This window comes from Argiope bruennichi, chromosome 8 (genome assembly GCF_947563725.1).
Source record: "Argiope bruennichi chromosome 8, qqArgBrue1.1, whole genome shotgun sequence".
Lineage (NCBI taxonomy): Eukaryota > Metazoa > Arthropoda > Arachnida > Araneae > Araneidae > Argiope > Argiope bruennichi.
The window spans coordinates 30,092,570-30,107,419 of record NC_079158.1 but is presented as its reverse complement, the minus strand read 5'-3'; the positions used below and the strand labels follow the sequence as shown (position 1 = coordinate 30,107,419).

General features: G+C 27.6%; 1 protein-coding gene across 1 annotated transcript; it reads left to right on the top strand.

Annotated features, from left to right (window-relative positions):
- The first annotated feature begins 2,951 nt into the window (after positions 1-2,951).
- Positions 2,952-14,211, top strand: LOC129981963 (uncharacterized). Its single transcript, XM_056093039.1, has 6 exons — positions 2,952-3,070; positions 7,128-7,191; positions 8,737-8,822; positions 10,116-10,184; positions 11,364-11,645; positions 13,942-14,211. The coding sequence occupies exons 2-6, from the start codon at positions 7,131-7,133 to the stop codon at positions 14,080-14,082; spliced, it is 639 nt and encodes a 212-aa protein (XP_055949014.1). The 5' UTR covers positions 2,952-3,070; positions 7,128-7,130; the 3' UTR covers positions 14,083-14,211.
- The last annotated feature ends 639 nt before the right edge of the window (positions 14,212-14,850 follow it).

The window sequence follows — 14,850 nt, the reverse complement described above, 5'->3', positions numbered from 1 at the left end:
ATAATTATGCTAATTGCAAGATTTGTTTTGTTCTTAATTCAAAACTGCTTAACTCCATATGAATAAGTTTAAAAAAATTGAAATAACAAGTATTTAATACATTTATTGTTAAAAAAATTGATTATGACGAAGCAGATTGATTGTTTAAACATTGATTGCAACGTAGCAGATTGATTAATATTAAAAGTTTCTTGGTCCTTAAAAGCCCTTTTCGAGTGAAAAAATTTTAAGTGAATAATTTTATTATCCAATTATTAAATTATCAAAAATTAATTTAAAAATAAATGCATAAATATTTCAGATGGAGATATCAATAGCTATGCAATGAAGGGGACATGTTTTAATCAAATGAATTATATCTATTTTAGACTTGGAAAAAATTCAAATTAAAAAAAAGTTCAATTATTTCCTTACGCAGTTTTCATAATGTATTTCTTTTTAAATTGTTGTCCTTGTCTTGTGAAAAATGAAAAGTATTTTCTCCAAAATCAGTCCTTGAAATCCAGTATTACTGATTTCAATTCTTTTATTTATTTTTTAAATACTAATGTGATCTTGGTTAATGTTATTATTCGCTTTTTTCTACCGAATCCTCCGGAACTGAGCCGCTGTATCCAAACGCGTACACAAATATTCATTAAATGTGATCACCATATCGTTTAAAATTATTTAAAATTGAAATAAAAAGTTGACCAATGTTTCATTTTTAAATAACATTAATAAGTGGCATTTACAGAATTTCTAGCTGAACTTCCAAGGAAACATCTGGGAATCATTTTCTCCATAGAATGGTATACACATCCTTTTATCTTTTAGGCTCTTGCATATACAGCTACAAAATTACTTTTTTTCATACCAAAAATAAAAGATTTCATAAATTACATTTTTTATGTATAAACTTCATGAATTGTTTTAGAATTTCCTCTATATTCTAAATTTTGCAGCATTAATTAGTAAATAAACATACATCTTGTTTTTCAGTTCAAATATAACATGTAAGGATTATCACATGTTGCAATTGTAGATTTTCATCTTTTGTACCATAGTTCATAAATATATCCTGTACTGTGAGTCACTAAACTAAAGTATATAATATAAATTATCGCAATATTTTTTTCAAGGTCCATAAACATACAACCCAGCAAGATGAGGGGAAAACAAGAAAAAGCTATAAATTAATCAATGGAACATTTCTTGAAGGGGCTAAGTAAAATTTCAATTAGGGGATGTGAAAAATGCCTAATATTAAATTTAAGACATTAATTCGGAATTTGACGGTTTTTAAATCAGAAGCAAAGAAATTTAAATATAATATTCATTGCGATATTAGAAATATAATGGTTCTGAATCTCGTTTATAAACGTGCAATGGCCAATATTAAAACTCGACCTGTGAAATGAATATAAATAAATGCAGCTTGAGAAGAATAGATGAAACTATTTATAATAAGACAAGCTGCAAAATTATTCAACAAAAAAATGAGAAAGAAGACTTTAACAAGAACCACACTGTTTATGCTTACGTTTCAATTAAAAAGATTTCCTTTACAATAAGGAGGTTTCTTTAATGAAACCTCCTTATGAAACTTAGAAAATATACAGTTGAGATTAGTTTTTATCCTATTTATTGTATCTAGAAACACCACCAGACAGGATTAGCAAGTTGTATTTCAGTTTGCGCTAAATCAAAGTTTGAAAGAAAAAAAACCTGACTAATGTACATTTCAGAAATCTGGAATTTTAGATTGAGAAAAAACAAAATACTACATCATTTTAGTTACAAGCGTATCGCAATCAAAACTGCCGAAGGCTAGTAATTGCATGTTTCCTAATTTAATTGATATAGGAAAAAACATTCTAGCTTTATTGTTTAACCCTTCTATTTCTAAGAGTAATTGAGTTCAGTAGCACCGGAGCTTCTGTTTCAACTATAAGAAACATTTCTTTCTCCACTCATAAGCCACAATGAACAATCGCTGTTCTTTAGGGAATGATATACAAAAAAGAACCCCGCTTATTTAATGGGTTCTAAGCATATATATTCTCAGATATTCTTTGTGAGCTCTTGGAAAATCACCCACAACCCATCTGATCTGCCTATCTAACGAACAAAGTACGTACCTCATATATTGCGCGAGAAAAAAGAATGCGCAGTGGTATCTAGGTGTTTCGGGCGCACGTCATAATTTTGTCTAACGAGCATTGGGGCTTTTCAGTATTGATAGATTTACCGCTAAATAATTGCAACTTAAATTGGTAAAATAAATGTGTTTATTATTAAAAAAATATTTGAAACTTACCTTTTTCAATAGAAATTAAGTACTTAATACTTTCTTTATTAAATCCTTCGAATTTTAGTAAAATTTGTAATGCTAAATTATCAGATTAATCACTAAGATACTTAATCTTAATTGTTAAAAAATTAGATGTTAGATACCATTAAGTATTAATTAAGAATTTTCTATATTAAGATATTCTTGAATAAAACTTTAAATATTCTAAATAAAAAATAACGTGTGAAATTTATTTAAAAAATTGAGGATTAAAAAATTTGATTAAACACAAAATTAAACCCTATTGAATATTCCTTATAATGCAATTTTGTTTGATTTTCAAGCAATTAAATAATAATGATTAAATATAGAATTGAGGAATAAATATGGTAATGTAATTATATGACAATGCAATAATATGACATTTTTAATAATATGATGGTGGTTAATATGACAATGTAATAATATGGTAATATAATTATGTAATAATATGTAATATAAAAACAAAGAATTGAACAATATTACATGAAAGCATATGATTTTTGAAAGAATTGTGTACTTCAAGTGTAGAAGAAATTGATCAGTAAATAATAAGAGGATTGTTTGGGAGTGCATGTAAAAAACATGAGAAAACGACAGTTGTAATCCATTATCTCGATTGAGAAACAGCAGATTTTGAGATAAGGCTTAAAGACGTTTTTGTCGAATCGCAAACACGTATTCCCAATCCTTGATTTAAGGTCATAAAAGGATTTTAATCATCAGTTTGAACTCACAAAGCAGGATTTCAAATTCTTGGTGAGTATTATTTTAATCTCAAATCGCGTGTTTATATGTAGGAATACTCTTTCCAAACCTCTGCTGAAAACTTTTTTTTGTTTAAGACATAAAATGGTATCGTTAACCGATATCGTTTGCTACCTGATCATTTAACCAAATATTTGAATAAATATTTTCATTAGAATATTATTTCGAAGTATGTATTCATGTGTTGTTCAGTTCTATTTAAAAAATTTAAACTATAAATCTTTTTAATGTTTTGAAGAGCAAAGCTATCTAAAACAAGAATCTGAAAAGTGGCTAAAATTTTCATTTAAACTTTTTTTTGTTAACAGTAATAGTAAAATTATAAAATTATATACAATTTTGTAAATATGTTTTTTTGTTCCTTTAAATATATTGTTAAATATGTTCTAATTATTGAATAACAATTTTATGAACTAATAATTTTATGTATAGTTAATTTAATTATCCACAAATTTTGCTTTTATCAAGCTGTTATTCAATCAGTCTTAATATTTTCTTTACAAACCAAGATGAGGTTTAGTAACCCGAAGTTTAGCATTTAAATATAGGTACAAGCAACCTATAAAATGCATAAGTCAGGAAATTTTTTTTGTGAAATATGTGAGTATATGAAAGATTTTCAAATATATAATCTGTTTCCAGATAAAGTATTTAAATATTTTTAATTGAATAAAATATTAATTGCATTGTTAATTCTTTTTTATTTATAAAATATTCACACCATCTCTATATTTACTCATTGCTATAAAGCAAATATATCTATACTCTTATGTAAATATTTGAAATATTTTGGAATCAGCAGAAATCACTGTTTGAAAGATATCAAAGAAACATCTTAGAAAGTGGGAAAAAATTTGCCAAACTTTTTCCTGACTTTGCCTTTAGATTTTAAACTTTTCAAAGCTCATTGATAAACTTAATCTTAGTATCTGTGACGGTAAAAGTTTCTGCGTATAAACACCATTATATTTGCTTCATCGGTATTTGTAAGCAATAATGAATAAAAATTGTCCTACCAGTTGCATGGAATAATTGTTGGAATATCTACATCGATTAAAGAAAGATGATTAAGTTAATCTATATCATGAACTAGCCGCCTTTGGCTACCAGCCAGTTCGCCAATCTTAATGTTCGCTAAAATTTTAATAATTAAATATTTTATGCAATTCCTACTTTAATAGCTTCTTCATCAAAATACTTTAAAACTTCAAATTTTGATAGTCATATAATTCACTCATAATGTTATAAAGGCCTTCAATCATAACGTGATATGTATCTCTCTAATTTTCTGTTACCCCTCGTAGAATTTATGCTTTAAATTAAAGTGTAAATGATTAATCTAGGTTAATATAATAATATTTTTTACTGAAACAAAGCATTTTTTTTTATAATATGATTACTGAAAACAGAGTCACTGAGCTTTTAAATTTTATGGACACTAAAGAATATCTTTCTTAATTTATGTAATATCTCAAGAATTTGTTAACAAAATTTTCTCGGATTCATCATGAGCAGATCGATTCATTAACAATGTTTAATTTTAAATGCATCAAACACTAAGAAAATTAATAGAATCGTTTAAAATAATTGGTTGAAAACAAGTTAAAAAAAAACTCCTTCAAAAATGATGTACTTAAAACTATAAACATATACAAAGAAATATATAACTAACATAAATACAATTTAATTACAAAAGCATACTACTAACCTAAAAATAATTTAAATCAAGTCCTCATCCGTTGAAAATAGTTGTCAACAATCAGAACACAATGCGCATGCGTGAATTTTCAATGCCAGTTATGGTATCCAAATGCGTGAATATTTTTATGCCAGTTTGGATAACGTTATGCAGATTAGAAATTTTTAATTTCCTTTATTCTGTTTTATTTTAATTCAAAATTGCTTCAGAATGAATCTGAAATGTCGATTAATTAACAATATTTAATTTTAAATGCATTAAACACTAAGAAAATAAACAGAATCGTTTGATATAATCGGCCGAGAAATGTTAAGCCTAGCCTCATTAATGTGGGAAAACTGAAGCCTTACTCATTTGGCGGTGGGGAAAATGAAAAGATTTTTTTGGAAGGAAAGTTAGTTTTTAATTAATAAAATTCTAATTAAAAATTCAAAAAATAGACCCCAGGTCCACATTCCCGACCTCTAAGGTATACATGTACCAAATTTGGTAGCTGTAGGTCAAACAGAATGGCCTGTAGAGCGCCAACACACAAACACACACGCACACACATTGAACTTTATATAAGTATAGAAGATGAAAGAAGCAAAATTAATGAATATCAACTGCAAATGTACTGATTCAATCAATTAGATTTTGTCTCTTTTTATCATCTGTAATTTGTCTGATTAGAAAAATTAGAGCTCTTGACTAGAGTTTTTCATGCAATCTATTGAATAATTTGCAATTGCCAAACGGCTTTCCTTATTGATTTTCTCGGATTAAAACGAATTCTGCCCAGAATCCATTGGGCATGTTTTTCAGACACGAGCCATGCCATTGCAAAGCAGATCTTTTTTCAAAATAATTAGATGTTGATAACATCTACTAAATATCCTCAAGGAATGATATTCTACTTATTAAGAATACAAATTCTCCATTAGTTCAGTTTTAATCACTTTAATTCATCAATTATTATTGAAATTGTCATATTGAAGCAAAAAAAAAAAAAATAAGTATTTTTGTATAGTTTTCTGTTTCGAGCATTCAGTAAAGCATTTTTGTACCGGAGTCACCAAAAATTCTATTTCAGAATATGATCCTTACCCCATCCCGAAGAAGGATATGTCCAATGAAATAATTTGAAAAGTTGATTAAAATTTTTTGTGTTACTAAACAATACGTATTTGGAAAGTGCGAAATTTCATATTTCTAAAAATAAATTCAGTTTAATTACATTAACATTTAAATTTTTAAATCAACAGGAAATTTACTTTGAATTAAAGCTCGACTAATTTAAATCGCCAGATCCGTACGCTCTATTGAACCTCGAACCGGAAACGTTACTATTCTGAAGTCGAAGTTCTACTATTAGAGTACCATGATGTATTTGATTTCAAAGCAAATACACGACGACTATTTTTGTTCGTTTGCTATAAAGCAAATATAAATATCTCATATATGAAATTTTGCAGCTTGCTTTGAAATAAAAAACGATATTTTATTTAAGATTGAACTGAAAATTGTTTCCAATTTAATTTAAAAAAGAATCGATTTAATTGAAAACAATTAATCGATAAAAGAAAAATTCATCTCTTATAATCTGTTCTGAGTTTGTTAGATTTAAAGAGAATATATTTTTTTATTTAACATGAAAAATTTTAATTGCGATTTTTTTTGTTTGTTTGAGCGAGAATAAAATGAACATGATGTACTCAGATGAAGCTGTTTGACAACATCACACCTTTCTATTTCAATCAGTTGGAATATATTGGAATTGGAATTAAATTTCATATATTAATTTGAATATAATTGCATTATCACAATAAATTTTTGGCAACAGACATTTCAAAGGCCAATCTTATTTATTCAATGGGGATTATGAAGCTTTATAAGGAATTATGCAATGCACTTTCCAAATATGTGTGGACTACTTGTCAATTATACCACGAAATAAAGATTATAATATAAATATAAGGATCGTTTTTATTGATTTAAACAATTATTAATAATGATTCAAACTAAAAACATTAGCTACTATATGAAGATTATAATAATCCTTAATATTAGGATTAATTATAAAATGAAGATACCTGTAATATAAGTTAATGACAATATTTATTGTTGCTTAGCATTTTTTTTTAAACATAAAGAAATTTGGGTGGTGAAATTCTTTTTTCTCCTAATTCACATGATATTAGTTTACTAGAGAAAAATTTACGCAGCTTATTTATTAGCACATTATAAGATTAATCCAACACTGTCAAACCCCTTCTCAAATGAAGGGGATTCAATGTTAAATTTTTAATATAAAACTCAAAATGATTCCAATTTTTTTTTCTATTTATATACATTTGTCTGCTTTTTCAGAAAATGAAGATCTTGGTTCTTTTGTTATTTGTTGGCGTAGCTACTGCGGCGTCCATTTATGATGGTGAGTATTAATCTTCTTACAAATAGTACAAATTCTTTCTTTTTTTCGTACCTCCTTTCTAGGTTGATACATTTACTGTACTAGTAAGACGCTTGTTTTTCTAACCTATTTACCTATCTATTGAATATTCTCTTGTCGTTATTATTTCTGTTCGTCTTAGAGTATTATGATTTACTTGATGGATACGCTTGTATCTAATGAGAGAAAACAAGATTGGAAATAATATCTATGGACGGTAATTTAAATTGGCCTTAATATTATCTTATAGATTTAATATTATTTTTTAATGATTTAAAAAGCAAAAATACTAATTTCCTGTTCCTAGAATAAAATACTTTTATTAAAAGGATATTACTTGTTTATCAAATATAATAAAGATTAAAATAAAGATTAAAAGTGCTTAATATTCTATATTTCAATATTAGGAGAACATGAATAATTAGTACTATTAACTATATATTTCGGGTAATTAAATTTAATTTTATAAATTTGGCTAATCCAAGGATTCAGAATTATTAAAATTTTAAGTAAAAATATTGTTGATTTAGCGGATATTAAACAAAATTGAGAATAAAGTTTTTAAACCAATTACGTATATGGATATATTATGTATTTTTTTTATTTATTTAAATAGTTATCGCTTAAAATCAATTATGCATTAAAGTGCCTTGTAGGAATATATTAACTTAGCGCACTATATCAATAATAGCTGAATAGAAGGGCTGGTTCATTCGATTGTACGATAGGATATGGTGAGATTGTGTCAGATAAAATAATAATGTCAATATTTTTTTTTTTAAATATGCTTATTCTTCAGTTAATAATGAAAGTAAGTAGAAATGGTTGTTGTCAGTGGAAAATTGAGCATTATTGTTGTAATTCAAATTTATCCTTCAGAATATACATTTTAATAATAAAGAGTTGTCATACTATTATTGGGAAACTCTTGAAAATTATTTTTAGGAAAGATATAAAATGTTGGTTATTAAAGGTAGTTTGCTTTTTGCACTGTACAGAAGTACAGATCGTCAAATCCTCTGAAGGATTTGGTTCCAAATTTGCTAAGCATTTATATTTTCGATGCCAAATCTATGTATCAAATGTTATCCATCTAGTTCTTCGTTTTATAGTTAACACGTTAACTTCAATTCAGATAATCGGACAGACTTTTTTCTGAATAGATTTCGCTCAGAATTTGGTAGATATCTACGAATATGATCAAAATACCATGTACCAAATTTCAGCTGTAAAGCTCGAATCATTTTTGAGTTATCTTTGTCATAGACAGACGGACACACAGACGATTATAATGCCAAAAATGTTTTTTTTCAACTATAGATAGTCAAAAATGTGTTTTTTTCAACTATAGATAGTCAAAAATGTGTTTTTTTCAACTGCGAGAAGACTAAAATGTAATTTTTCATCAAAATGACAATTTTTTTTTTGTGTGTGTGGATTATGATATTTTTTGTAAATTTCGTATATGAGAAAATAAAAATTGCAATTGACTGAAATTTAAGTGTAACATATTATTTCATCTTACAGGACCCAATGCTGCAGTCGAAGATCAAGTGGAGGAGTCTTTGGCCGAGTTCAACATCAGGGATTTGCTCAAGAGAATCAAAGAGCATGTATGCCGTTCAGATCTATCTACTTTCAATAATAACTCGTGCTTACGATAAAGAAAAATGCAAATAGTTTCGTTATAAATAATCTTGGAGATAGGAACAAAACAACTTGTGTGCAGATATTGTAAAGGATGAATTAATTAATGTTTGTTTTTCTAAATTTATTTTAGTACACATAATACCTTTTTAAAATTGCCTATTTTCTTAATAAATATAATTAATAAAAGCACTAGAAGCGATTTACTAGATTTAATTTACATTATCAGGTTTTCAATATTGAAATTAACAAAAAAAAATGCCTTTCCGTAGAACGTTTAAATTTTTTTTAGGAATCTACTCAATGGCTTCTGCTTATTATTTCAGAGATATTTTGTTTAAATGAGAAAAATTCAAGCGTTTTGAATGAATCTTTTTATTGATAAGGATATATCATATTTTTATTGACAAGAGTTTCAGCAAAATTTGTAGTACAAGAGATAAATTAATTATTTATTGTTTATGGTCAAGTGGAAATTAAAATTATATTTTATTGCAGATGAATTTAATATTCCATACTAGAAATACTCCGAAATGTAAACCATTTGTTTACGCGAGATTAACATGAAATTTTAGAATAAAATATATCTCTTACAAGGTTCATATGACAAATAATTTAAGTGGAGTAAATAATTAAATTTTCTGTTATTTAAAAAAAATTCATCTTATTCTTAGACTATTCTTAGCAATCACGAAAGAATTATTTTTTATCATTATAACATCTTTTAATTATATAAATGAGTTATCATTTGTTAAACGCTAAGCTGAGCTAATTCTTTTCAAAAACGTCTGTCAAATTTAATTAGTTGATATTGAACAATTTTAAGACAGAAGAGTGGAAAAATGGTATTATCGAATTCTCTATGCAGTAGAAATTCCAATATAAAATCACGTCCTAGGCATATATTTTAGATTAAGAAATTTAACATTTAATATATATCTTGCCCTTAAAAATTACAGCAAGATTATATTGTTTGATTATTGCTTGAATGCAAGATTTTAAGTCGTGCCTCATTTGCTAAATATTGTTATTGAAACTTAATAATTTCATCCATTTAGACCATAATGCTAAAATCAGAACACTAATATGGCGTTGAAATCACTAGGTGATGAATTTTATTTTTATCAACTTTTAATAAATGGTATAATAGCCGAAATTACACCAGAATGAATATCCCAAACATTGTCAGCACTAACTCATCGTTTTGATTAGTATGCTTCCATTAGCAGCAAAGTTTTTCAATTAGTTTCTTTTTTTAGATCAAGAAAACAGTAGATCCTGAACTGCTGAAGGAGAAGATTGAAAAGATCTTCGGACAAGGATCTGAAGTAAGTTTCAAAAACAAATTATTTACCAGAAATAACTATTGTCGGATATAACCCTCATTTTTGGATTTTTTTACCTTCCCCAAATTTATAGATTTATAAAATATATAAGCATTAACTTTCTCAAATTTTGTCTTAGAAAAAATTTATCAATAAGCGATTTATTATAACAGTTTCTTTATGAAAAAAAAATATCTGCGGCATTATGGAGTCCTTCATTATTGATATTACTGATACTATTACTAACTGACATTATTGTGTTTTTGATATTCTAGATGCAGAGCATATTGTCAAATATTATAAATTCCTACTAAAAAAACATTATTTGAAGTTTTTGGCTCAAAAAGTGCCTAAAGATCATATACTGTGTGATAGTTCAGTTTGCTCAATTCGGTTAACCGGAACATTTTTAAAATGCTGATAGGTTGTTCTCCCCTTAATGGAATTATTCCATTTCACTTACCAATCTTTAATTATTAAACTCATGGAGAGGTATTTCTTGGGTTTCTAAGTTTAAAGCGTCCTTGGTTAGTGTATTTGCTTTTTCATTTCAGATATACCCCTGATAATCTCTGATCCAGATTATTTACACGCCAAGTTCAGCAGCTTTTCTTTTATATCTAATATTATTTTTTTGTTTCATCAACCTCAAGATCATATTTAATATTTCTATGTACACTTTTCTTTCGTTGAGTAGTTTATCTTTTAGTTTCAATGCACTCTTCAAGAAATGTATAAGTAAAACAATAGTTTGAGAAAAATCTTATTATCTGCTATTAATATGACTCGCTGCTCGTAAAAAAACTTTTAGTTGTTAGCAAAAAATATAATAAGAATGAATTTTATAAAAAGAAGTTTTCAAAATAACATTTTTATCTGTGCACTAAACAAAATTTACTTTTATTTTTTGTTATTCTATTTTTTTTAATCTTTTGATCTATTGATTATCAATTTAATTGTAAATTCATTCAATTACTTCATATTATTTGAATTACTTCTACTTAATCAAACTATCTTTTAAGGCTTGCTAACTCATAATAAAATTTTCAGCCCCCTGAATTCAATCTATCTTATGATAATATAAATCACATTTTATCTGCTTATCTATTCCAAAACCGTGTAAAAACTAATCTTGCTTTTTATCTTAAAACAAACATTTAATCGAAGGTTTCTTATGCTTAGCTGTTGGACCAATTGTTGAGAATTTTGAAGGAGAAAGGCAGGAAGAAGATGATCATACTCATTGACGAACTTCTAGATGATGATGATGACGAGGAGGAACAGAAGGCGGTTGCACGAGGAATGTCCGATTACTGGCAAAAAATCAAGGACTACTTCAAGGATCTTCAAATTGACCTGAAGGAGAAGTACGCCAAGTTCGGAGAATGGGTGAAAGATGTCCTTGATAAAGGCATGGAACACTCTAAAGACAAGTTTACCAACATCAAAGCCATCGCCAAGGAGGTAAATATACTGAATGTTTAATAATAATTCAGTTGGTTTTTATATCACGACAGAATTATCAAATAGGGTCATTTTAAGCCAAGAATCATTGTTACAAACTGATCTTCAAATTCAGAATAATAATTTAAAAAAAATTCTTTTTGAAACGGAGAATGAAAAAGTATTTTGACTTTCCCAAATATCAATAGGATTTTCTTTTACCCTCACCCCTCATCTAATCAACTTTAGACTTTAAATCTAACCCACATAAAGTGAGTGAAAAAAAAATACAGAAGCGTAAGACATAAATCTGTTGAACTTTTTTCCTTTATACAAGGCAGGTACTTCAATTTCTTAAACAAGAATAAAGGTCATAGTTCTTAAGGATAGAATCTCATTTTCAAGATAGGAAGCAACGATTAGAGACTGAATTCCATGGCAGATTCGCCTTGGATATTGGAATACATTAAATTTGCCGAAAGTCGAAAGTCTTCTTTTAGATGGTTGATGAAAGTTTTAGAACAAATGTCTGATCAGGCATTCGTTCTCTTCATCTGACAAATGGTCAAAAAAAAAAAAATGCCATGACATTTTTCAAAAAATTTTGAAGACATTTCAAAGAAAGATATTAATACAACCAAGCTAAAGAAAGGCTAAAAGAATAAAAACGTAAAAAGAATGAATTCTACCGATTTAAAGATATAAAATTTATATCAATTGTAGTTAAATCTATCCCTATCAATAAAATAAAAAATGATCATATAATTGTATTTTATGATTTATTTGAATTCGCATGTATAAATTAATATATTCAATTTGGTATAGTTATTGATAACCTGATCTGTGTAATTTATTCGAGAGAAATCAGCATTCTTAAACCTTTGGAATGTTTTTCTAAGCCTGATATGTTTAAAAAATGAGATATTTTATTCGAAATTATACTTTTCAATCAAAACGACTTTTCTCAAAGCTTAATTTGTTTTAAACAGTATAAAAGTCACCAAATCATATTATTTGATTGTTATGACTTTGAACAAATACTGATGAGGAAATAGCCCTCGTAATGATGAAGATGGATTTCAGAAGGCCAATTTTAGCATTTTGATATAATAAATTAAAATTTATTGTGAATTTTTAGAATTATTTTGTAGTTTATATTAAAAAAATACCAGTGCCCTAGACAATACGAAATTAAGTTCCTGACAGACTTAAAAAATCCTTTTAAATTAATAGTTAAATGCTGACTTTTATAGATTCTTAAATTACATTGCTGTGTCCATGCAACGAAAAGAAAAGGCCCTGGAGCTCCATATTAATTATAAAAAGGGAAAGTGAAAACTATAAATTGCTTTGGTGTTGATGTATCTGTTGTACTTATTCACAATTGAAGAATAAGATATTGGTGAAAAATCAAAATGTTTTTTTTTTTTAGTTTTGAGTAAATGCTAATTATTCTAATATTTCTTCTTTTGAATCTTCATTTTTGTTCACACAGTTTAAAATGTGCTTGAATAAAAATTGAATTTTGTGAAAATTTGGATTTTGATTTCATTGTAATTTTTTTTTCAAGGTAACGCCAAAAACAATATTTAGCACTCAAATTCTAAAAATTCAATTATTTTACTTACATTTTTTTGCAGGCTCAAATATGTTAAATAAATATTCTTAAATTATAGAAATTATCCACAAGATCTTGTTGATACCGTTTAAGAAAATAATCTATTGCTCCAGAATATCAGATCAATTTAGATCTACCTGTTTTTAAAGGAGTGAAAAATAGCAGGCTTTATTTCCAAGAAGATTTTTCAAGATTTCTTATTTTAGTCGTTTCACCTTATTTGATAAAAAGATTTTTCTAACAATAGTAGTAATACGAATGTCTTTATATGGAGATTAACACACTTCCTAACAGACTTCTTAGAGGGCCACGGTGGCCTGGTGTTAAGGTCTCGGCTCGTAAGCCATAGGGCTCCAGATTCGAGACCCGACTCCACCGAAGAACCGTCGTGTAATGGGGTCTGTTGCACGTTAAATCCGTCAGGGCCAAACGTCCTCCACCTGGTGTGGCGTGGTGTGGAGAGGGGGATGCCAGATCAGGTGTCGTCCTCGTCATCTGACCGCGGTTCTAAATGACGACGTCCGTCCCTAAATAGCCCTAGTGTTGCTTAAAAGGGGACGTTAATATAACTAAACTAAACCTAACAGACTTCTGAATGGTTTGGTTGCATTACTGTAAATAATATCAATTAATTACAGTAATATTATTTTGAACATATTATAATTTCTCTCTTAAAAATGTTTAACTTTGAATTTTCAGTTCTTGAAACACGCCAAGGGTATCAGCAAAGAAATCGCGTCTGAAGCTGGAGAATTTTTCAAGAACTACAAAGAAGAGCTCGGAATTGTTTGGGAGGAAATCAAAGAAAGGATCCAGGAAATCAAGAATAGAAATCAATAAACTGTCTATATAAAAATAAAAGATCTTCTTTAGAAAAAAATGGATTTAAATTATTTTAAATCCCGCTTACAATCATATATGGCATTCAAAAGTTGCTATCAAAAAATTAAATAAATATATAAAAAAGAATGTGTGTCCTTAACTTATGAGTGTGCATTATTGTCGGGAAAATATAAGAATTTGTAAATTAAATAGAAAGTTCAAAAATCATTTTCTACTACTTTTCACGAATAAGTGAATAATTTTCTTCTTTTGAAATATTTTTAGAAACAGAATATTGAATAGATGATTTATACTTATTTGATCTTTAGTATATTGATACAAAATTGTAGTATTGTTTCCCCGGGCAATCGGTTCTCATAGTAAGCAAGAAAAAATTTATAGAACTACTCAATAAATGCTGATTAGATACCATGTCAATGACTCCCCTCCCCCCTAGTAATGGCAGCAAACTTACCTCCATTTTTAAGCATTGTAAAATGTATTATAAAGAAAGATAGGCTCTGTAAAATACAATAATTGTAATGATAACTTTTATAAGAGCTGAGATCCGTAGATTTTTCTCGAAAATTCCATAAGCTGCCTTGGATATTACACACATGCGAGAGAACTAAACTGAGTCAGTTAAGTTAATCCTCTCTTTGAAGTTTTGATTGTGGAGGAGAGTTTTAGATGAACTATTACTGTTCTATAAAAATGATTTGCTATATGCTATTTGTTGTTCTAAAGCTCTCATTCTATATGCTTCAGTTGTCTGTTGATACCTAC